Source organism: Elephantulus edwardii, unplaced genomic scaffold (assembly GCF_000299155.1).
Source record: "Elephantulus edwardii isolate Elephantulus edwardi_28Jun2011 unplaced genomic scaffold, EleEdw1.0 scaffold00155, whole genome shotgun sequence".
In the NCBI taxonomy this organism is placed as follows: domain Eukaryota; kingdom Metazoa; phylum Chordata; class Mammalia; order Macroscelidea; family Macroscelididae; genus Elephantulus; species Elephantulus edwardii.
The window spans coordinates 5,601,832-5,628,281 of record NW_006399905.1 but is presented as its reverse complement, the minus strand read 5'-3'; the positions used below and the strand labels follow the sequence as shown (position 1 = coordinate 5,628,281).

Sequence of the window (26,450 nt, the reverse complement as noted above, 5' to 3'; positions counted from 1 at the left end):
TCTACAATTCACCCAGGAGACGCAATCCCTTTAAACTTTGAGAAGCTACAGTTGGAACAAAGAGGGGGAAAGGGTTCAGAGTTTGTGGAATAATCACCTCTAATCGATCAATTTCCCCTGAAGGTAAAGCTGAAAGAAAGAAGGAGTGGAGAGTTCCAGTCCAATTCCTTGAAGTTTAAAGGAGCTAAGCCCTGAGGCATAACGTAGAATGATTCCTGCCTTCCCCTCCCAAGACCTATTAAGAGGTCATGGATCTCTATGACATTGCTGCCATTCCCCAAAGACAAGATCCCCAGCCATGGGTTTAGCACAAAGAGAAGGATGTGGAAATAGTCTACTTTTAATAGCTTCCTTGGTAACCTACCACCTTAAAAAGAAAGTAACTATCAGTCACAAACATTTAGCAGCACAATGGCGGGTGGGGAATTAATAGAGTGGTAACAAAGACAAGGAAATTCAGTCTTGGGTTTTAGCATGTTAAATTTCACAGTTAACAATATGTGTGCTGCAATTCACAACCTGGAACAGGACATGCATAACTGATTGAAATGGTGAAGGGAAAGGGGGTAAGTGCTTGTTCAGCATTAGTGACTGGGTCAGGTGATGGGAAAGGCAAGAGACTTTGCAACAAAAGGCAATGACTAAGGGGGGGGGGGGGGGGAATAACATCTAAAATTAACAACAACAACAAAATCCTATGATACAGCTTGACTTAAAAATAAATTCACATTTAGGAACAGACTGTATGTAGTAGAGCCATTGTGAGCACACAACTGTGTCCAAATAACTAACAAAACCTCACCACGTTCATAAGACAGACCAGCCAAGTGCATAAAGCCTAGAAAAGAGTTGGTCTCTTTTAACTCATCTTCTCCACAAAAGGAACCCCACTGTGTCTACATCCCAGATACAGCCCTTCATTTATAATTTTTACACTCCTCCACTGGGACAAACTGACAGCTTTAATTACCATCAGTGACCATCAAGGACACTGTGGAGATTCCTGTAGATAGTCTCCCATGGTTTGTGTTCTGGGCATTTTACTTATCATTTTTGTCAAATAAAACTTGAAACCACCTATTTGGTTATTATTCATTCATTATCAGTTACACAACTAAGGCAAAACCATTTCTGCAAAATGTTTTCTGATTCCCACTGAAGTATAAAAGTAACAATTTTTATACTCAGAGAAATACTGTAAATTTTCTTCTTGAATTCCATTCATTTCAAATACTCATTTTAAGACTCAAATGAATCAAAGAATATGTAATTTCCTAATGTAGTTACAGCAAATACAGTCTCCACTTAGGTTTTACCCATATAAAATTAGTGTGAATGGACCAATTTACTTTTTAAGAGATTCCATCCTTCCAGAACTTTCCATCATATCCAGTAGCTTCTTTGTGATTCACAAGCTCTTAAAACAGACTACAAGTTAAAAAAAAAATCACCAAATTAAAAAATGTACATCCTAATATAGAGAATTGCTCTCCATTATCCCTTTGATATTCCAACTATTTTAATACATTAATAAATGTAAATCACTCATCATTCACAGTGAGAAAATGTAACGCATCAGGACAGACTTTACAGACTCCAATTATAACACTCAAAGGTATTAAAAGAGCTATGAGAAAAAAGAGAGACCTAACATTGAGTAGTTTTCTATTCACAGCTTAGATAGAGATGATCAGAAACAAATATTGTCAAGAGACGAATACTAGATCAGATTCTAGCATCAAGGATTTCTGCTGTAGCGTTCAGTGTGGAAAGGACAAAGCGTTGTGGGGGGGGAGAATTTTAAGGGATCCTTCCCTAAAAATCAGGAAAATGAACACAGTCAGCAGCTTAGAGGATGGAACAAATTATGAATAAGGACATTTTCTTATTATACACACACACACACACACACACACACACACACACTAATTTCGTTATAGCCCTGCCAGACTAAGAAAATGGATGGCACGGCTCACTACTAATACTTAGGGAGCAAAGATTTGATTTACTTGAAATGGCAGTCAAGAGCAGAGGTTCTTATACTCTGGGGTACATATATTAGGTCACAGATTATATAAAAAATATTTATCAACAAATTATGTAGACACTACTCATAAAGAGCCATCTAGATACAAATCTGACATTGCCTAGTGATTACACAGGATCTACCGGGAGTGAGAAAATGAACAGTGTGTTAGTCCTGGGCCCACCCCAGTTCTCAATCTCTTTATCACATTTCATCATAGCACAGGCTCTCTGTGACTAACGAACAGGATTATGGACCATCTTATGGCTACAACTGAATAATGGAATTTCATTTTCCCATCTATGGTAATTTTAACTAATCTAATCCTTACAAAATCTTCCAAATTTGACAACTAACTTTAAGAGTTCTCTGCAAAGACGTGACAGGATATTAAAAATCAAGTACATGTAATCAATAAAAAGATGGGAGCGCTGGTACTTACATTTCTAGGAAAAGCTCTTTGTCAGCTATGATGTGGAGAAGAGAAGCAGTTTAATCAAGTCTGACCAAAAGTTTGCAAAATAAAAGTGAGTTCAGAAGAATATACAATTTTTGAAACAGAACTGTATTATATCCACCACAGAAAACAATGAATCTTATTTTAAAAAAAGTTTTCTCCTTAGTGGTTTTGTAGGTTTTCCTTTTTTCAGTTCTGACAGTCGTAGAAACAGATTCTTAAAATAAACAAACTTAGATCAAGACTCCACAATAACAGAGATTATTATTTACTCTTTTTATTTAATCACTACCTGACTTTTTTATTTGATTTTTATTATTTTGTTTGGGGAGTTTTTTGTTCTGGTACGTGTTGGGTTTGTTTTGTTGGAGGTTTTTTGGTATGCTATTTTCCTTGTTTGTTTGTTTCCTTTGTGGGGGTAATGCTATCTAAAAATGAGATCTGGCGGCCTAGTGGGTAAGGAGTTACGCTGTCAACCCCAAGGTCAGCGTTCAAATCCATCAAGTGCTCTGTGGGATTAAGATGGGTAGTCTCCTTACCTGTAATTTACCACCTCTGAAGGGTTACTCACTGGAGGGTTATCTGTGAGTCGTTTCCAACATGATGGCACATAACAACATATGTTAAATAATGTTCTAGAGCTATATAATAAATTTTCCATTAAAATATTGGAAACCACTTGTCTTAAAAGTAAGAAGTATATAAAGAATCATATTGACAGAGGCCAGGAAACTGAATACTTGGTGATTAGAAGAATGTGGAGTATGAGGCAAGCTTAATAACTAAAGAAATAATCTGGATTAAAAAAAAACACAATGATTTGATCAAACTGGAGGCAAGTATAATGCCTTAAGCCTAGTTAATATTTAAATATAGAACTGATTATGAAGTAAACAACTAGTAATGTAGAAAAATGGAGATCTGGCGGCAAAGGGAATGGGGTGACTAACCCAACGACTCTGCCTCTCTGCAGGTTCAAAACCACCATCACCTCTGAGGTAGAAAGATGGGCAATGTCCTCCCGTGCAGTGTACAGCCTCAGAAACCTGCTGGACGGTCAGCCATGAATAGGCTCTAAATACAGAGAGCTTCTGTGGATTTTTTAGAATACAGAAATATGCAAATAAAACATATAATACCTAAAACCTAATGAACAGAAATGAAAAAGTTACTACTACATTTATTTCAAGCTATTTATCCCAACTCATGATTTGAAAAGGAAAAAGCTGTTCTAAAAACAGTTTCAGTATGCTTCTATGAAATGATGTTTCACTCTGTAAAACTTTCATCCCTCTATCCCTATTGTCAATGGAACTGTTACAGCCTTTGATTGTCAAGTGCAACCAACCAGTATCTCATCTGCTGAAACAATTTAACACATATAGTTATACATTTCTTCTGTTCTTTTGCAGAAAGCAAAATACATAAGACAAAAGAAATCCAGATGTCTAAAAGACTTCAATTTGTAAAATTTGTGTGACACTTACAGGAGGTTTTCTAACTGTTAAAAACAAATTAATTGAGCATTGTATAAGGATGAACAGCATGCACTTGTCAATTTCCATTCAGGTTTCTTAGAAAAAAACAAAACCAAAAAACAGTGAACACATACAGTAATATCTGTAAAGAAACCAGAAATCTGGCTTGAGCAATATAAATCTAGTTTCTGAACATGCTCCCCTAAACTACTACAGTCTCGCTGCCACACCTATTTCTCTGTACTCATCTTACCAGTAACATGCAGGCCAGCTGGTTAAGAGCTAATACAATGCCATTCCGTTTTTTCCTGCACTTATGCCCAGGCAATTCACATTAATGATGTGAAAGAACACTTAACAGACAACTCAAGTTTGCAAATTAGGAGAGAAAAGGGGGAGGAAAATGCCTCAGAACAAGCATCCAGTATTACCAAATGCACTTTACACATTATCCTGTTAAGTGTAGCTTAGTTTTGATGATTTACAATGCTAGTCCTCACTCAGTTTTGTAAGCATAATAAAGTCTCCGTAATCTCAGCCTTCCCCATAGCACCCTGCTATTAAATCTTTGTTGAGAAGTGTGATGAGACCCCACTGGCTTCCAGCCCTCCCCATCCCCTAAGGGAACTGGTAAGAAATGATAGGGTTTGTGGATTAGTAAAATGAGAGGTTCTCTGTGTTTTTCCTTCTTTAAATATATATTTTGATAATCTGTCTTCTGCACCAGAGTCCCAACAGCATTAGAATGTTGATTTCCCTCCGTTCCTGGCTTTCTCTCCCCATGTATGGCTACAATTGAATAGTGGGGTTTCATTCTTTTTCTCCTACTTTCCCCTCCCCATTCCCTCAAGCAGGGAATATATTTAACTTACTTAAATATGTTGACCTGTAAACGTGAGGAAAATGGCACCATGAGACAAAGAAACAGAGAACTCATCTGTGTGGATGGCACTTTTCTATATCTATCCTTAGGAGCAGGTTCATTCTTTCTGAGGTCAAGGATATTTTTCCAAAACAGTATTCACGTTCCTCAACAGCCTCTCAGTGGTGCACTCCAAAAATTGTGTGTGGGACCCCAAAATCTTCTGTGATCTATTAGGTCACTGTCTGTCCGTCTGTCCATGGTACCAAGTCTACACGCTGTTTGATCAAGAGCACTTTTCGTCCTCATGCTAATTCTCAAAGCCTGTCTAGAAGTGGTCAGTGTGTCCCATACTTCATTTGCTAAGGACTCACCTGGTCTGGTTTCAATCAGTAAGACTTTTCATCCGTTTTCAGAAGCGTAGAGTCTCCAGGGAGCAGTCGTCAGCCCTGGGACACAAATCTCCAAAGGATCGAGGATGCACACAATTATAGAACCCCAAAACAGAGTCTCTTTTGCACGCACCACAGGCCCCTCTTAAATAAGTTCCACAGGTGTTAAGCCAAAAGAATAGCTCAAGTTTCTGTTATTTTTCAAACATCTAACTCATAATCCTCTCTTCATACAAAGTGTGCATCAAAAAATGCTTTAGACTGGGACTGTAAAGTAATGTAACTACTGTGGAAAATGCTATAGGAATTCCCTAATAACTTAGAAACACAGATATGATACGATCCAGAAATCTTATAGTATACCCTACAATACACCTTACAGAATTAAGAGCTGTGACAGGCACAGCTCTCTGCACACCCATGTTCACTGCAACACTATTCACAGTAACAAAACATGAAAACTACTTCAGAGTCCAGCAATGGATGAATGGCCAAACTCTAATACATACACACAATAGGACATTACAATACATTACAGAATATCAATGAATTCACAAATCACATCAGTGCATGGATGAACCTGTATTATGCTAATTAAGTAGGTCAATCACAAAAAGAAAAGTTTGCACAGGATCACAACTCTAAAAGGTGAAGGAAAGGTTTATAAACAGAAGGAAATACACTTTCATGGATACTAGGAATGTAAGGAAGTTGTTGTTGAAACCTCCTCTATCCTGTGCCAACTTTACTGTCTCTGACACACCTAACCTCATTACGCCAGTCACTTCATCAATCCATCTCATCAAGGGTCTCCCTCTCTTTCTCCGTCCCTCCACCCTTCTGAGCATGACATCCCTTTCTAAAGATTGGTCCCTTCTTTCAACATGCCCAAAGTATGTCCAACGAAGCCTCAGAATCCTTGCCTCCAAGGAGCAGACTGGCTTCACCCTGTCTAGGACAAACCTATTTTCCTGGAAGTCCATGATATACTCAAAACTCTTCTCCAGCACCACAGCTCAAAGGCATCAATTCTCTGTCATCCTTAGTCATTGTCCAGCTCGCTGATGCATAGTAAGCAATTGTGAAGACAACTGGCCTGGATCAGGTGCACCTTAGACTGACATTGTTGCTCTTCAGTACTTTGGAGAGATCCTTCACAGCCGACGTTCCCCAATGCAATTTGTCTCTTGATTTCCTGGCTGCTGGTATGAAGAGTGTGGGAAGGAAGAGAGAAGGAAAATCACTAACCAGAGAGTAGGTATATATTAACTTGGATGAAAGAGAAGGCAACATACAGTAAAGAGGTCAGCATTGCATGACCCAGTCATAGGAAGACACTGTGAAGCAGTAAAAGGCAGCAATGGTAAATCTATGAATGAATGTACACTTGAGCAGAAGAAATTTCTATATGCATATCTGTACGTGCTGCAAATACATCTATGTATGCAGCAGAGCAAACAGGGAGGCAAAGGTATAAACACTTTTTACTCATAACCAAACACTGAAGGGCTGAGTCACTGGACTTGGAGGCTTAAACCACAGTCTCAAGGGACATCTCTGTCAACTGGCAAGACACATTCCACCAAGACGACAATGTACTTTACTTCACTGGTGAGCAGACAACAGGGTTTGCAAAGTTTGTAAGTAGCCATCTAAGATGAAAGTATTGATCTCTCCCTGTCTGAAGCAAGAAATATTAAGAAATCAAAGACTAAAATAAGACTTCCTACCACACACCAGTGGACCACTAGCCTGTAAGCCACAGTCTCACGAGCCTGGAACCAGAAGAGCCAAATGGCGTGCAGTTTCCCCTACAGACCACCTTGACTAGGAGCACAACAGAAGGTTCTGGGCAGAGAAGGATAAAAATGTACAGCAAAATTCAAAGTCATATAAAAAGAGAGAGAGAGAGAGAGACCAGATTTACAGGTCTGATAGAGACTAGTGGAAGTTCCAAGACAACTGTCCTTAGGTTCCCTTTAAACCTGGAACTGAATCTACCCTTGGGGACTGGCAGGCAGCTAAGCAAGAGAGCGGTCTATAGAGTGAACAAAAATATCCCTGAGGAACACATGCCTCAGAACAGTCAAACATATGAGACTAAATGGGGAGTATTTGTTCAAAACTACAGTTTAGAAGACAGGAAAGAGCAGAAAAAAAGGGTAAATGGAGTGCACTGAAGAAGTGGAGAAAGGAGCATTCAACAGTGTGTGTATTTATTGTTAAATGAGAAACTGAAAGGCTCTGCAACTTTTCATCTAAATCACAATATTAAAAAATATCTAAAAATAATTTTAAAATAAATAAAATAATGGTTGTATTTTCAGGAGCTTCAGGCTGTGGTCAGCGCAGAATAGATATACAAGTGAAGAACCCAAGATGAATACGAAAGAACCCACAAAGGATGAAGGAAAAAATTAAGAAATTATCAAGAGACTAAAATGGACAGGGAGAAGAAAAAACAGCAGCCATGGACAGCATGGAAGTGAAGACATGGGGAAAGGCTAGAAATCGGGAAAATTGGTAGAGATATGATATGAGAATAAAATAAGAAAAATAATGAAGAAGAACAAGGAGAGATTAAAAAGGTCAACGCAGTAGGAGAAATGAAAGATGAGAAAACACACATTAATCCAGTTTGGAGGTTTTTTCCAAGGTATTTTTTATTTTATTTTCATTTACATACAAAATTCATATACATTGTGGATCATTCCTGTGCACTGCATTTCTCATACGCATATATTCACAGTGTTTCAAAGCATCATTCAAGTACACTGTGTTTTGTAAAACTAATCACCATTGATCTATGCCTACTATTACTCCATCCTTTCAGGTCCCCACTGGACTTTTCCTAATTATTTCACACACGCTCCTCACTCCAAACTCTGTTCTCCTAACAATTTAATACTCCAGTTTTCTAAATAAAAGGGAACTAACAGAGTAACCCAGTTGTCCCACAGTATCTATGCAGAACTATTTCCTAAATCCTGGGATGTTCAAGTTCTGTACATACATAAAATGGCACAGTATTTGTACACATGGCCTATGCACATCCCTCTGTATCATCTCTAGATGATTTATAAAGAATTATGGTGACAGAATCCATAGGGAGTGTTGCTAACTGAAAGACGGGGCCTCTTCAGTAGATGGACTCCACCTGTGGCTCTGATTCTGCTGGAGAACAATGGGCAATCTCCTCCTGTGCAGTTTATAGCCTTAGCGTAGAGGATCAAGCACTGAGCTGCTGAGGAGGTGAGAATCTACCACCCTTTCCAAGCCATTGGAGAAAGATGCAGTGATCAGCTTCCCTACAGATTCACAGCCTTAAAAACCCTCTGGGGCAGTTCTACTCTGCCCTATGAGGCTGTGCTGAGTTGATCTTGAATGGCAATGGGTTTGTTTTTAGTTTGAGGCTTCTCTGGGTTTTGTTTCGTCAAACAGCACTTTGTCAGTCAGAAAGAAAGAAAATTCCACTAATTGTTAACTCTAGCTGTAAGCAAACATAGAGTCAAACCTTGCAAGTTACACTCAAAGGCTTTAACCAACGGAAAGGGTAAGAGTACATCAACTTTCTTAATGAAAATGTTTCCAAATGTCCTTAATTCTTTAATCTCTTCCAGCATAATCTGAAACCAACTCTTGAGTAAGTCAAGTTTTAACACCTTCAATCAAAGTAAGTCATTCTCAATTTTATTTCTCCACGTTCTTTTTTGGCTCTTGCCCTGCTCCTCCACTTCCGCTCTGCCTCAATCAATCCTCCACCTTCACAAGAATCCATCCTGAACGGCAATACAAAGGACCACAAGGGCCTGAGAGTGCCCTTTTCTGAGATGGGCTTCAGTAAGTGGGAAATCAGTCTCTGATTGACAGATTTTCTCACTTTTGATAACAACATTGTGCACATGTCAACACAAATGAGATTTCTCTGTTCTGAAAAAGCACAAGACAAAAATGCACCAAATGTCTTCATTATCCTGCACGTATCCCTTCTACACTAATATTACAAATGTTGTCTGAGAGATGAACACTGTCTTATGCTTTTATTTGATTCCATAGAATGGAAGGGAAAGACAGCTAGGTGATAGACACGCAATAAAAAAGTAAACAACTCAGTAATTTTTAAATGAAATTTATAATTTTTCCAACTATTTTCATTTTAAAGTTTTCCCTTAACAGAAGTAAAAAACCCACTTTTTTTAGTGACATTCTTTTTTTTCCTTTATACTTTTATTTACAAAGTTCACAGAAATTATTTTTCACACCAGATCTTTGCCGTTTCCTTTACCCTCACCTTCTTCCGCCCATCAGATTGTGCCACCCTATGTTTAACATCCGCCCCCACAGCCATCCTCAGCCCTCTGCTCCCACTCTCCCCCGACTTGTATCCTCATACACATTCTACATTAATGGTCTTATACAATATTTGTCCTTACGGGACTGAGTTTGTTCATTTAGCATAAAGTTCACCAGTCTGAGGTAAAACTGCCTACAGGTAAAATATTTGCTGGCCACTGTTTTAAATAGCCGTCTGCTCACTGGGGAGCTCTGGCGGCTTACTACTGTAGAGAGCTGTGCTTCTAAACCAAAGGCAGTGTTTCTCTGGTAGTTCAAATCCACCAGCTGCTCTGCAGAAGAAAGACTGCATTTTTCCTTGATAGTCACTCTCCTCCCATGTGGTTTACAGCTTAGGAAAACCCTCTGGCTGCTCAGCTATGAGTCAGTGGTAATGGGTGGAGAATAGAGAGTACCCTAATATATGGTATTGATTTTACACAAGTTTCCTTTAAAACACCAGCTCTGTTTTCCTATTTTCCAACAAAAATAGACTTTTACTCTTGTATTATCTTCATTTAATGATATTTTCCTAACATTTTATGTTCTGAGGAATAAATGCACTACATGAAGTCAATTAAATGTATGTGAACTAAACATGTAAATCCACACTTCATGTCAACATACACTAAAAACATCAAAACTAAAAAGACTGGCACAAATGTTAGCGAGGATGTGCAAGTAGCATCCAGAATTTCTGAATACTGCAGAAAGACACATAAAATGGAAAACCACTCAGAAGCTTCTTATACCATTAAACGATCCTTTCCCCACCTACCAAACCTGGCAATTCTACTCCTACACAGTCACTCAAGAGAGAGAAAATTACATCTGCAAATAACCTATATAAGTAGATTCACAACAACTGGACTCATAATAGCCAAAAAGTAAAAGCACTCCAGATGTCCAACAACAGGAGGAAGGAAAACAAATAGGACAGTTAGACAATAAAATTAAAAACGAACAAATCCTTTAACAACAATACAAGTCTCACAAAAATTTTTACGAAGATGACCAGTTAAAAAAAAAAGAAAAGGAATACATACTATATGATCCATTCATAACTCGTTCTAGTCAAAACTAATCTATGATTAAAAACCTGCTACTTCTAGGGCAGTATTACTGATTAGGAAGGAGAACAAGGAATTTTTCTAGGATACAGAAAATTATCACTTAACTTTTTCAAATGTAATCAAATTATGTATTTATTCTTTAATGGAAACTTGTAAAGAGTGAGAATGACAAATTGCAACTATTAATCTCTGAGTAGCTGGTATCAACATATGTTTTATCAGGTAGTTAGAGAATAAATAAATCTATTGTATATATCTGTATGTATGTTATTTTAAGAATTATACTGTGTATCATATATGTATATAACATATATTAAACAGACAAGCGCATTTCCCAGCCTTGTCTACTAAGAGAATTTATATACCTATAATCTATATGCTGGTTTCTAAATACCTTTGTCATCTGAAAAGAGCCAGGACTTAAAAAAAATCAAGTGTGATCATTGGTCTGTGACAGAATATGTGATAAGCCTGACAACATATGATTGCAGTGGAAACTAAGGAAATCCTCAAAGAATGAAGCAAATCTCTTACTAAGAAGGATTCTATTTGAAAGGATGCTAACTGGCTGATCATGCGACAATTTGTGCATCAAATAAATAAATAAATGATATAACGAATCATGGTCCATTGAATAGAATCAAATTCCAAAGTACAAAGTAACTAAATAACTAAATCAATAAAGCATAATGCTCACAATTTCCCATAAAGTATTATTCTTTATAAGGGAGATATAGCTACTAATTATAGAAAATTATTTACCAGTTGTTGTTGTTGTTAAATGCTGTCAAGTCGTAGACAAGTCATAACGACCCGATGTACGAAAGACCTGAACATCTGTATAACTTTGGTCGTTTCTCCATGTTTACACAGCTTCGTGGAGGCAAGTCATTTTGGAAATGGATCCACTCCTGCTTCCAAGCTTGTTTTAATCAGAAGCTCTACCAAACACTCTCCTCCACATGTAACCATTATCGCATTTAGCACATCAGTGTCACGGCGTTTAGCATTGCAGCAACCACAAGTTACAGCAATGAACAGACCAGTAAAAAGGAAAATATTATTTGGAGACACTTTATGATAATCTTCCATCACGGCTGTTGTTATGTATCATCAAGTTGCAACCAGCCCATAGCTGACCCTCCAGCGTGTTTTCTGTGGCAGTTAAATTGCACTGGAGGGGATTGCTCCTCTTTCTTTTGCTGAGAAGCTGGTGGATATAAACCATGTGCCTTCGGGATTGCACCACAGTTTCTTGCCACTAGGCCTTCAGAGCTCATTCTATAAATATGGAATGTTCCGTTTCCTAGCTTTAACTGTTACAGTCACGTATTGTTGTTGTTGTTAGGTGCTCTGAAGTACGACTCATAGCAACATTATGAACAAAAGTGAACCCTGCCCTATCCTGTGCCATCCTCACAATCTCTGACACACCTGAGCCCCTGCTGTGGTGAATTGTGTCGACCCATCTGATTGAGAGTCTTCCTCTTTTGCTGACTCTCCATCTTTCCAAGCAAGATGATGCCCCTTTCCAAGGAACAGCTTCTATTCCTTGACATTTCTTGTTAGGAAATACAGATGTATTCGAAGGAAACAATGTCCCAAATCTTCTCTCAAGTGATTAAGGAAAGAGATATGGAGAAGAGAATGATAAAGGAGTGAGGAAAATGTAAAAATCTGGGGAATTCAGTGAGTGGCATGTATGATTGGGATTTTTTTTTTGTTGTTGTTGTTCCCTTGATTAGAATTACATCAAAAGAAATTCCATTAAAAAAACTAAAAGCTACCCCAAAAGTCAATATACAATGGTTAGATAAACATAATCAATTCCCAAACTTAAGTCTAAGAAATGGTAATAAGTTTTCTGAAAAAATAGAAGATTTCACGGCCTAGTAAACGTGCTCAATACAATCTCTTCTTGAAGATCTTCCGTAGCACTTCAACAGGTAAAATTTATTTACCTGAGTTTTGACTTTTGGGTTTTCTTAAATCAGAGGAGAGTGCAAACACAGCTCTCCACTACTAAAAATTATGTAGTCGAGTTCCCCACATTTGGGGAAGCTGCAGGGGTCAGAACGTCCAGAATGCAATGGCTAAGCCTCGTGCTGGGAAAACCACCTTTGTGATTACGGTATCTCTTCTGCCAGCTAAGCATTTTTTGCCCAACATTTCACAATAATCTCCTTAGAAAACTTCGTTAAAATAGACTATCCATTAAAACCTGAAAAAAATTAATATTCCATGGAAAATAGTTGTAGAACCATAAACATATATATGATTAACTGAAGAAAGAGTGGTACCAGAAAAAAAACTAAAAAGAGATACACACCAATACAGAGCAAAAAGTTAAAAGATTCACTAGCTTAAGAGTAAGAAGGGGAGAAAAAGATTTTTTTAAAACTCTGCATCAAAAATGCCTCTGCCAGGCCATCTCTGTTACTTTCTTATTAAAACAAATGATAATAATAGACGGAGCTCTGGTGGCCTAGTGGCAAGAAGCTGCACTGCAATCCCAGAAATACAGGGTTCGAAACCACTAGATGCTCTGCTGGAGAAGGAGGGGCAATCTCCTGCTGTACCAGTCAGATCCAATTTGATGGTACACACACATAAACAAAAATAATAAAAACTTAAAAATTAAATAATAATAATAATAACCCTACTGCCAATTTGCACTAATAACAGCCCTAATTATTAATTTACCCTAATTATTTATTATTATTACCTAATTATTATCTAATTACATATAGGTATATATACGTAATTATATATATTATATCTATTATAATAATATATATAACTTAAATATATAATATAATTACCTAATTATTAATTAACCCTAGTAATTTGCACTAATAATAGTATAGTACAGGACAGAAGTGACATTAAGGGGTTCTGAGGCTATAAACCTCTGTGGACGCAGACTGAATCATCTGACTACCAGAGAGTGGCTGATGGGTTTGAACCACTGACTTTCTGACTAGCAGATCAAATGCTATTGGGGCTCTTCAGTGTTATCCTAGAGGCTATTTTGTAAAGAGGATTTGGTAGACTAGATTTGAGTTCTGGCTCAGCCATCAAACGGAATGTATGTTTTCTAAGTCACTATGACTCCAATTCACTCTACGAACTGTGTGACAGAACCAATTCCTTGCTTAGTGAGCATCTTTTACTAGGGCATATATTGCTGATGGCACAGTGCTAAGCTCAGTGAATACATGATGGGGAGAGAACGTCACTCTTGTCACCCATGAGCTAGCAGGCTAACACCAGAAATGGCAGAGTGAGCACTGGAAGAAGGGCGAGTATTTTTGCAGGAACACAAAAAGGATACCTAACTTGGGCAGAGAAGGTTCACAACATTTTCTTGAGGAGCTGATACCTAAACTGGAATAAATTAATGCACGCACATTTTCTCTGAGGGAGCTCTGGTGTCCTAGTCTGTAGGGCTTTTTGCTACTAATCCAAAGGTCATGTCTCTCCGGCAGTTCAAATCCACTAGCTGCTCCACAGGAAAAAGATGGGTAATCTCCTCCCATGCAATTTATAGCAGCAGGAACCCAGTGGACGGTCACTTAAGGGTCAGTTCCAACTCAATGGCTATGAATTTTTTAGTAAGGTTCTTTAGAAATAACAGTGAAAAGGTTTTCTTTTTCTTCTTCCCCCAACCCCATTTTATTTTACACATCCAGTGTTGGACTGTACCTCTAGGACATCACTATATTAACAAAAATGAGAATGTGGCCTGAGGCTTTTCAAAAGTAGTGCAATTCAAAATCCAAGAAGACCGTGACACTGAGTCTGCCACAAGACATCGTTTTTTAAGTTCTTCCAAAAACACCTCTGGACTTACCTAAGTATTCAAGTGGGGAAGTAAAAACAATTGGAAAAGAAAAACATTTAAAGAACAAACAGGGAAAAAATCAGAAATAGAACACGAAGAGAAGACAAGAAGTGATAAGTATTGTTTACCTGTCAGCTGACATTGATTAATCTTGTGTTCTGTGATATCGCTCAGTGATTCAAACACCTGCAGGCAGCTGTCACAGCTGTGCACAGCTTCGTCTTCCAACTCCTCCCCGTCTTCCGGCCTCTTCTTACAATCTATAGCCTCTCCATCTTCAGTCTTGTCTTCAAGTTTACAGTTGGGGTCTGAAAGAAAATCAAGACTGTAAGTATGGGGTTTACAGACAGGTCCTTTTAAAGAAACATTTAATCTTCTTGCTACCAAAAACAGACACACTATTTTCCAAGAAGCTACAACAGGAGAAAGTTATTGCATATTTCATCATAGAGTAATCAAGAGTCATCCCTCTAACTGTTCAGTTTGTGATCATTGAGGCAAGATCTCCCCTCCACCACTCCCCACCCCACACCCTTTGCCCACCTCCTTCAAAACCCCTAAGGGTTGTAACTTTATCCTTTTTTTCAAGTTTTCTACAGAATTTCACTTAAAAGAGATAAACCGCTTGGAAAATTAAAGTCTCCAATGCAAAGGGGAAAACCACTACGCCTAAGAATGAATTCCTTTTCTGCTAAATATACTCTTTCACAGGAAATTACCAGAATTAACCAAAAGTCTGGAATCAGCTAAGCTAATTACCATAGGCATGAAATTGACCTTTACTTATAAACTGGTCAAAACACACAGAAACTCTATTATTTATCAGAGAGCACTAGCAAAATAAACTGTACCACACAGAAAAACATTGTTATAGACACAGACTCTGGTGTAAATATACTGGTACATGTCTGCTCTCAAAATAATCAAGAAAAGAAACAAAGACTATAAAAGAGCAAGTAACCACAACTTGAGTTGGCATTATCAAAGCTGAAAAGTTAAACACTGTGAAAACTAAAAATAGCTTAATCATTTTAATACTAGGAATGATGCACATTCAAGAGGGAATAAAAAGAGTAAAGCTCAGAAAATGTTTACACTGAAGCTCAAATAAATACTTGCTGGCTAGTACATAGTATTATATATTATAAAAATACTTGCAGGCCCCTTCTTTGCTCACTTAGGAGCCTTTGGGGCATAGTGGTTAGAGAGTTTAGCTGTACCCAAAAGGTAAGTGGTTCCAACCCACCAGCCACTTGCCAGGAGAAAGATAAGGCTGTCAGCTCCAGTAAATATTCGCAATCCTGCAAATTCTATGGGAAGTTCTACTGTGTTCTTACCGGGACCCAGTAAGTGGGAATCAACTCACTAGCACTGTGTTGTTGTTACATGTCATTGAGTCAACTGTGACTCACAGAGACCCTACGAACGAGGACTCAGAACTGTTCTATCCTAGGAGCATTTATTCAGTTTAGCGAAATAATCCTTAACAGTCTGGTGCTGTTATTCCTCTTTACAGGAAAGCAAGAGAAAGCAGAGGGAGGGAAAGAGAACATGTATGGGGGGTGGGGGGTATAATATAATAAAAGAGGAGCTCTGGTGGCTTTGTCCAATGGGAGGTGTTCTTCTAATCCAAAGGTGGTACCACTCCGGCAGTTCAAATCCACCAGCAGCTCTGCGGGAGAAAGACCATCTCCTCCCATGAGATTCACAATCTCTCCAAAACCTGGTGAAGGGTCGGCCATCAGTGGATTCTGACTTGATGGCAATGAGTGAGTATAATTAAATCACTACCTTAACAGTGCGATTGGCACAGGGCAGAGCGGAGTTTAGGGCTGTTGTACATAGGGTCGCTTGAGTCGCAAGCGACTCGACAGCACATAACAACAGCAACAACAACAACCTTAATTTTTATATTAGTAGATTAAACATTTTAAATCCTACAACTCAAGTATCCACACAATCAAAACAATTCACAAATTTCTTGGAAAAGTCATCACTGGGATACCACCATCCTGCTCTCCTGCTGCTCCCTGCTGCCTGGTCTGTAAACATTTCAAGAGCCTTACAAACAGCTTAGATACCCTTTTTTTGGTTAGTTTTTCCAAAGTCTTCCTTCAAATCTTAAATAAGCTACAGCAGTCACCTTTAAATGACTCATACATCCTGGAATCAAGTTACATTTCAACATACATAACAACCTTTTGAGCTAGGGGATAGGGTGGGGAAGTCTTATCTTTAAAGAATAAGGAGTTAGGTTTTCTTTTAAAGACTATACCACTTAAATTGCTAATTTGGGTTGATCTGCCATCTGCAAAATCATTATTTCAACACTCTGCTGCAGTGCCCACGTCTATGCCCAGAGGTCTGGAGTCCTCACTCCTCGGGGAATAATTGCTACATCTTTCTCATTTGTCTTGTAGTCCTCCAGCACAGCACCATGTCCAGATGAGTGCTTAGTAAAAAGTATTTGTTGATAATTGAGAAGGAAAAGGAGAAAAAAAATATAGTAAAAGATCTGCACTAGTGTTTCTTCTATAAACAGAAACAAACCCTATCCATCCACTGAATTAAACCGTATCCATATGCCTCCATTTTCCAAAAGTGACACAATACAATCCTTCTCATTTGTGTTTTCTGTTTTCAAATGTTTCACCAAGAGCTACAGGTGCAACAAAGGAGTGAGTCAAAGATCTCCAACAAACTAAAACCAAGTGGTAAAATACTGTCAAATTAGACAATATTCCTGACAATAAATATCAGCCACAATGATGGCAAAGTGGCCCAGCACCATTAAACACTTGTTGGAAGGCAACATTCACACCCTGAATGCCATCATTGTTAAGCATGAGTTCCCCATTTCTCATAAAACTGACAGCACTCAAGAGAAATAATGGGTGCTAGGCCTGAATTTTAATGATTCTTTAAATGCTACCCATCAAGTCTGCAGACCTGTTTGTTTTAAATAAGGAGAAACTCTGAATACTTCCAATAATATGCAGAGGAAAATAGGGCTGTTGTTTTTTTAAAAAGAAACTTGTCTTCCTTATTAAATTCAAGAATATGGACACTTTATAAGAATCCAATAACAAAAACACCAGACAAATAAGAATGTATGATGCTTTCTCCTATAAAAGAAAAAAAAATCCTTGCTTCTTACATTGTGACTAGTTATTAAAATGAGGGTCATTTTAAGACTAATAAAAAATGTTTTTGCTTCCCCTTCTGCATTTACAGATAGAACCCTTCAGGGACTGAAGTCAGTCAAGCTTATTCACTTCTGCTGCAACTTTAGGATGCATGCTCCAGCCAAGTGGCGAATTTGTTTTTAGGTCAACACTTAAGAGGGGCCCACTGGGAGATGGGTTCGATTATAGGCTGGGATGCCGTGCGGTAATGAGTCCTGGAATCTCAGTCTCTCTCCTTCTAAGTAGATTTTTCCAACATCCACTTTCACAAAAAAAGTATGCCCTGGCCATTCAAAATATTTGTTTCATTGCATTAGAGGTTTCCAATCCTAATGCCACTTGATGTAGGAAGATTCCAGAAAGCTTACACTGTCCACCATTTCATCCCCACAGGTGGCTACACTTCAAGAGTGGCACATGGCCTTAGTTATGGAGTTTTTATACAGTCCTTTGAGATCTAATTATAAAAAATAACTGTATTACTCTGCAAGCCATTCAAATCTCTGACTTCTATCTGAGGGGTTATAAATGTAAGGCCCATGCCTTTGAGTCACACCAACCCCCAAACACCACTGACAAGTGTTCTTCCAACTCTACTGTTTTGCCATAAACCCACTCCATGAACATTTTAAAATATCCTCATACCCAAGCACTGCAAGAACAAACCCCACTGTTGCTACCACTTCTGTTATCTCTATTCCTCCCTAAATGACGCCACCACCAAACCATGTCAGATCCGTCCCCACCACCCAACCACGTCAGACCTGTTCCCACCGTCCAGCCATGTCAGACCCATTCCCACCACCCAATCACATCAGATCCATCCCCAACACCCAACCACGTCAGACCTGTTCCCACCACCCAACCAAGTCAGACCCATCCCCAACACCCAACCACGTCAGACCTGTTCCCACCGCCCAATCACATCAGCTCCATCCCTACCACCCAACCAAATCAGATCCAGCCCCACCACCCAAACACATCAGATCCATCCCCATCACCCAACCACATCATATCCAGCCCCACCACCCAACCACATCAGATTCAGCCCCACCACCCAATTACATCCGATCTATCCCCACCGCCCAACCATGTCAGATCTGTCCCTGCCGCCCAGCTGTGTCACATCCATCCCAGATGTTCTCATCTGCACAAAACACCTTCCCTCTTCTCCATAAAAAAAGTATGCACTAAAGACTGTTCTGAAATGGTTAATGTACTTTCATAACAAAGACACAATTATTATAAAAAAAATGAGTGGCAGCTTTCTGTTTCCAATTTTGTTACCATTATTTATAAGTGGAAACCTGGGGAGGAAAAAAAGCCTGATTTTCCCCCTTATTATATTCTCTAGCAGGTGGTGCTTTCCTTCTTCTCATCCTCCTCTTCATAAAGACTGTTATTGCTATAACTTGGTTTAATAAAATTACAACTTTGGGGAAAATAAAATATTGCACTGGCTTAAAAGTGTTGGAGGCAATAAACCTATGGACTTCAATTAATTTCAAGTGTAGGATCGGTTTAAGGCCAACCAGCCAAAATTCTGTTCTGTCCATGTAAAAATGAGGTTTCACCACATTTACTTTTTATAACCTATATAAAAGTCAAGTAAAAGTCATGAATATCTAAAAGCCATCTCAGTGGACTGGCAAAGACTATCTATATTCTTGAAACTCATCCTACATATTTCTGTCTGTGCAACAAGGATCCCATGCCTGACCAAAGCTAAAATGTCAAACTACTGAGAAAACAGCCCAATTTCCAATCCACTTCACTGCCTAGAAAGGGCCCTCTGTCCAAGCCACTTTTGCATGGAAAAGCACTAGCAGAAGAAAGAAAAACTAAAGGATCATGTGGTTATAATTATTACCAGGCAAGGAATATTTCTGCAGCTCAGTGGTAAAGTAAAACTCTGTCGCTCTCTGCTCCCAATAGTGTCCATCGCAAAACAACTGCCTCATTAAATCTCTGCAGTAAGATTAATATGCCGTAGCTGCACTACATTTATAACTTGGTACTCTATAAAAAGCACATTTAATGGTAAGAGCCAGAGCCTAGATACAAAGTATTACTATAAAAACTTCTGGCAGGGTGTACACAGTGCAGGCCCCTCTGTCCTTCTTGCAGGAGATATAAATGAGACTTTTCCTGGTTAATTCCAATCATAAAGCTCTAGCTTAAAAAAACAGAGTCTGTTTTTATGAGAGTGGCAGGAATACAAGATGCGGAGCATGATGTAAATATGAATGCAACAAGACTGCTTCACTGGCAAAAGATGAATGAACCCAAAATACTCCATGTGCACGTGCTCACAAACTGAAAACTGGACCATTTCCTACTAGTTTGTTCTCTGGTCATAGCCAGCTTTGCACCAAATTAAACACCCATGGCATGAGTCATTCAACCTTAAATCATCGACTTCTTGTCAGTGCATTCAAGATACTACTACCAAGTGGAAAATGCGTACGGAATCTAAACCATGCCAGAGTTCAAGAAACCACCAATTAAAGAGTGCACACACTCCTTTAACAAGAGTAGGGAGGGAAAAGTCTTGGCTTCATCTTGAAGGCCATGACCTCCCCGATCTTAACAATCCAAAAACCGTGAAAAATGAATGCTAAAAAAAGTGGTCCCAGAATTACATTATTAGTACACTAGGAAAAATATAATATGTTGTTATTTTTACAAAGTTGCCAAATATTTTTCTTACATGCTTTCTGAGGAAAAAAAATTAAAAAAGCATTGTTGTTATGTGCCGTCGAGTCGTTTCTGACTCATAGCAACCCTATGCACAACAGTCCTAAACCCTGCTCTATCCTGAGCCAACCACACTGCCTCTGACATACCCATCCCGATTACCCCAGTCACCGAATAAATCCATCTCATAGAGGGTCTTCCCCTCCTGTGCTGTCCCTCCACCCTCCCAAGCATGATGTCCCTCTCCAAGGACCCGTCCCTCCTGGCAACATGTCCAAAGTATGGCCCCAGAATCCTTGCCTCCAAGGAGTAGCTTGGTTTAATCCTCTCCAAGATGAATCTGTTTGTTTTCCTGGCAGTACATTCAGTACCCTTCTCCAGCACCACAGCTCAAAAGCATCCACTCTCCTTCTATCCTCCCTAGTCATTGTTCAACTCTCTGATGCATAACAAGCAATTGCAAAGTCCATGCTAAATAAAGAGAGCTCTGCTAGCTTCCTGGGCAAAGAATAGTGCTGCTAACCCAAAAGCATGTGGTTCAAATCCACCAGCTTCTCCTTGGGAAAAGGAGGAGCAATCTCCCCCTATATCATTTACAGGAGAACCTACTGGAGGGTCAGCTATGAGTTGGTTCTGACTTGATGGCAATGAAACAGAGAGAAAGAAAGACATGCTAAATAAATAATTTATACAAATAAACTTCCCTCCCATCCAAATCCCACAAAAGCACTACAAGTGTTGTACAGCTTCAGCTGGAAATCCTATGGTGCCAAATAATGATTAATCAGCTATCGCTGTTTGTAAAGTCTACCTATGTACACACTAAGTGTTTCAAGGTTAACAGGCATAATTCTAAGTGTCATGCTTAAATAAAAAAGAAAACTCAGTTACTATTTATTTAAAGCAAACAAATCCTTTATGAAAATATGCATATCCTATAAATGAATTTAAATAATATTCTATGGTTTAATTTTCTTTAAACAGAGGTTTTCTTCAGGCTCCAAAGAGTTAATGAGGAGCAAAAGAGTCACCTTGGTTAAAAAAAAAAAGGAGAGATTATGGTTTTGTGCTTTGTGGCCCACCACAGGCACTTCAACTTCAAACCCTGCTAGTTGAGAACAGATTTAGGGAAAATGAATCACAAAGTGTTATAAAATGGGAAGCAGGCGCTGAGGGAGGGGGCAGCTGTAATCAGGCTGCGCAGGCGTCTGTCCCGAATCCACCTGCTGGTTGGTTGTATCATTTTTTCTACTGTCAAGAAAAGGTAAACAAACTAAACAACAAACACCTGTTAGGAACGCCAAGGATGAGCAACCTGGATGTGGCCTCAGCTTGAAGATCCAGGGAGGGCAAGCAGGCCTGGTGCGAAGGCCACCATGGGGTTAACCTGACATGGTGCCACCAAGCCCAGAAAGTTCACTCGCTCAAGGAGAAGAATGTGTTCTTTTCCCCTTTTCCATTTTGTTTCTTTTCTATCAACCCTAGTCTCTAAGTAATCAAGGTATCTGACAGGGAGGAAGAAGCGGGGAGAGACTTCTCAAGTACTTGTTTGTTCCTTTGTCCATAAAAACCCTCTATGTATACTGGAATGATGCTCTGACAGACAATGCGAGTGAAGGAATGAGTGAAGCACAATGCACTTGAATGAATGATGCACAAGGTATACCAACTGTATATGAAAAAAAAAATTAAAATTTTAACCCAGACAGAATCCTCTCTGCATGAAACAAAATCACACTGCAGAAGTTAAGAACTTCTGTACTTTTGCCGAATTCTTCAACAGGTCTATCACAATCGTCAAAGATAGAAAGAGAATATGCCGAATGTAAATCCACAGCTCCTCTTTCCACAATGAAATTTCTTCAGAGAGGATGCAGAGTATTAGCCTTGGGAGAGGTTAAAACACACAGGCACACTTTGGAACCACATAACAAGTTTCTCACAATCAACTATGACTCCTGTTCACATTTATTTCTTCCACTAGTTCTTCTCTACCTTTAGTGTAAAACTTAGAAGAAAGGTGTATCAGGAAGGTATCGTAGAAGAAAGGTCTATCAGATTCCTGCTTTCATATGAAGAATATTTGTTGCTGCTGCAGCTATTGTTGCTGGATGTTCCAGAGTTGACGGCTACTAACAGTAAGTCTATAAACAGGAGATGGACACCCTGCCCTACCCTGTGCCGCTCTCATGATCTCTGCCTACTGCCGCCCGATCTCAAGTCTATTGTTGAAGTTACTGTGTCAATGCATCTCCATGAGGGTCTTCTCTTTTCTTGATCCTTTCTTTTTCCCAGCAAGATGTCATTTTCTAAGGACTGGTACCTCCTGACCACATGCTCTCAGTGTGGGGAATGAAGTTTTACCATCCATCTCTCTCAAAAGCACATCAGTCTCACATCCTCTGAGACAGATTTGTTTTCTCGTAAGGCAGCTCTTGAGATACTCCGTAATCTTCACCAACATCACTATTCAAGGGAATTCGTTCTTCTTGGGTCTCCGTCATTCAACTTTCAAACGACCACGTATCAACTGGAAATACCATGGCTTGGATCAGGCACACTTAGATTAAGTAGGTGCAGGCAGGCCACACCTTAGAGGGAAGGATGATGAAACCTGTGGTTATCAGAAGCCTGTCCTCGGGGAAGGACACCCTACTTGGAAAGGTGGACAGTCAGCAACAATGAGGCCAGGCCTCATCTGGATGGACTGACACAGTGACTGACGTGAAGGGCATGAATATGTTAGGTTGATGAGGATGGTGCAGGACAGGGCAGTGTCTGGGTCTGCTACACTGAGGGTCACTGTATAATCGTGGTCCACTTGATGGCGCCTAACAACAACAGCAATTACTTCACTGGGCCAACAGCCAACATCATGATAGAAGGAGAAAAGACTGGTTAATGGTTAATAATTTTATCATGCTTGGATCCACAATCAACACCCTTGGCAACAGCAGTCAAGAACTCAAAAGACGTGTTACACTGGGGAAATGTGCCGTTAAGGACCTCTCCAAAGTGCCAAGGAAGAAATATTAATTTAAAGATTAAGCTGCACCTCATTCAAGCCATGGTGTGTTCAGTTACTTCCTATGCACTGAAAAATAGTTGGACAATGACTAAAGATCACAGAAGAAGAATCAATGCCAGTGCTGAGGAAGTGATGTTAAAGACTAAGGTGCACCTGATTCAAGCCATGCTGTGTTCATTTACTTCCTATACACTGAAAAAGTTGGACAATGACTAAAGATTACAGAAGAAGAATCGATGTTTCTAAGTTGTGGTGCTGAAGAAGGGTACTGAATTTACCATGGACTGTCTAATGAACAAACAATTATGTCTTGAAGAAGATGCATGCAGCTAGGGTGCTCCTTAGAGGCAATGATGATGAACCTTCATCTCACACACCCTGGGTATGTTGTTAGGAAGGACCAGTCCTTGGAAGAAGACATCGTGCTTGGGAAGGCAGAGGATCAGCAAAAAGAGGATGATTCTCAATGGAATGGATTGACACAGAGGCTATCGCAGTGGACTCAAGTGAATCAGGCATGGGGCTGACGGCACAGGATAGGGCAAGGTTCAGGTGTGCTGCTCACAGACAGGGTCACTATGAACCATGGTCAACTGAAAGGCATTTAACAACAACAATTACTTAACAGGGAGCTCTACTACCCTTGTCCGTAGCTGCTAACCCCAAAATGGCAATTCTCTGGCGGCCTGAATGCACCATTAGCTCTGCAGAAAAGAGATGGGCAATCTCCTCCCACATGATTTACAGCTTGGGAAACTCCAAAGAATGATGTATCATAAATTAGTGTGAACTTAATATTAGTTAAGTTCTTTGAGCAAATTAGTCAATAGCAGGGGAAGGAGTATTTTCTAAATGAGGGATTTACAGTGTCCTTTTCTGATGATTGATTTGTATTTTTTTTTTTTAAGTCTTCCTCCTTGACAAGATTTGAAGCTCTTGATGACCTAGTGGTAAGAAACTGCACTGCAATCTCAAAGGCACACAGTTTGAATCCACCAGCTGCTCCGTGGAAGAAGGATGGGCAATCTCCTCCTACTTGATTTACTGCCTCTGAAAACCCACTGGAGGTTCGGCTATGAGTTGGTTCTGACTTAGAGGCACGTTAACAACAGCATTCTTCTAACTGGTCTGATTTCTATTTTACATTAGTGGTAAACCGTAAAGAGTCTGCTGACACATCTGAAATTCCTATGCTCCCTAACTTCCTGAACAAACAAACATTTAAATCCTCACCTCACTGCCATCAAGTCAGTTTCAACTCACAGTGACCCTCGGGTGGGTGTCCAAGGCCCTGAATTTTAACAGAAGGAGACATCTCATCTTCTTCTCACGGATCCCTCAGTGGATGTGAATTACTCATGACTGAACAGCCTTTGAACCAGCAGCAAGACTCCCTACGGGCTGAGTCTCCTCATGCTCAGTTCAAAACAAGACTCAGGAAGCCTTCCTTCTGTTTCAGAGGAGGATCAGTATTACATTAAAAATCCAGGTATATGGAAAAACAGATTGCTGTGGAGAAACTGAGGCAAGGTGTGACCCAAGGCTTCTTGAGTTTGTGCTGGCCACAGCTGGATTTTGCTGTTCTTGCCTTTGATGATGGAAAGAAAAGCTACTTACTGATTTTTTTTAAACTGGAGCCTAGACTAACTGAGGAGTTGGAACTGTTGGGCTAAAAGCTGGACTTATTTTGGGTGATTTTATAATATTTTTTGCTTCTTCCACTCTCCAACTTCCTTCTCTAATAAACCCCATTGTTGGTACCATAAAAAAAAAAGAGAGAGAAAGTTACCAAAAAAAAAACAAAAAACAAAACATAGTTAATTAAGAAAAACAAATAATTCTCTTGATCTTAAAAAAAAATCAAGTGTATGATTTCTCTTTTCCAAAATGGTATAAACACTATTAAAAATCCTCTCTAGAGGAAACTGATTCGTTAAAAGCATCCATGTGCACCTTTAGCACAAAAAGACCAGATAAACTGAAAAAACTGCACTTTGGGCAGGATGATTACAATAACAAATGAATCATACTTATTAATCTAGAATTTAGACAGCTGATGGTTTGGTTAAAGAATCTTGTCAGTCCTTTCTTTCAAAGTACCAGAAGTGTCTTAGCTACTGCAGCATAGAGGACGCCCTGATGGCTTCTCTGTGGAGAGTTGACTACAGACTAAAAGGCCAGGCTTCTCTGGAGGTTTGAATTCACTTCCAGTTCCAAGAGGCAAAGGCAGGCAGTCCCCTCCCAAGTAGTTTACAGCCACGGAAACCCACGTCAGCTGTAAGTCGACCTCACCGGACTACAATGAAGGAGAGACAGCAATACAAAAGAAACTCTAGTGATAGAGTGAAGAAGCACTCGGCTGCCATCAAAAAGGTCAGAAGTTCAAACTCACCAGTCGTTCTATGGCAAAAATATGCGGCAGTTGGTGTTGGTAAAGATTTACGGCCTTTGAAACCTTATGCAGTGGGTGTACTCTTGTGTAGAGCTGCTGTTAAGTGGGCACCTACTTGATAGCTCCGGGCTTTGTTTCACATGGACCGTAGTAAAAGTTGTGCTTAAGTGTCAGGAGTCAGTTCCCACTCATTGTAAACGTCTGTAGAACAGAAGGAAACACACTCCTTGGCCCCACGCCATCCTCACAATCACGGCTGTGCTTGGTGCTCTCACCACTGCAGCCTGTGTCAATCCGTCCTGCTGTGGGTCTCACTCATTTTTTTTCTGTCTACTTTATCATGCATTATGTCTTTCTCCAGGGCTTGGTCCCTCCGGATAACATGTTCAAAGTACGTCAGAAGAAGTCCCATCATCCTCACCCCCAAAGAACAAAGAGCCTTGCATTAATTCACCCCAACAACAACAAAAAGAGGGTCAAAAGTCTTTGATTGTATTTAAGGAGGCATACTGAGTGATTCATCTCTGGACTGTCCTTATTACTTCAATTATTTATGAACACCAACATAGTCAAAACAGTATTTCTGAAGCGGACCCAGAAATTTAACCATCTCAACAACTACTGAAATGTTTAGGGTGTTAAGGATTTTGTGTTTTAATTTTAAAAAAGAGGAGGCATTCACCT

The 26,450-nt window shown here is 39.5% G+C and overlaps 1 protein-coding gene across 2 annotated transcripts in view; it reads right to left on the bottom strand.

Annotated features, from left to right (window-relative positions):
* The window catches only part of ZNF521 (zinc finger protein 521), a 390,388-nt gene that overhangs the window by 338,105 nt on the left and 25,833 nt on the right, over positions 1-26,450 (bottom strand). For both annotated transcript variants that reach the window (XM_006895038.1, XM_006895039.1), the window contains exon 3: positions 14,593-14,772. In XM_006895038.1, coding sequence (XP_006895100.1) covers positions 14,593-14,772 — 180 coding nt within the window. The remainder of the gene's footprint in view (positions 1-14,592; positions 14,773-26,450) is intronic.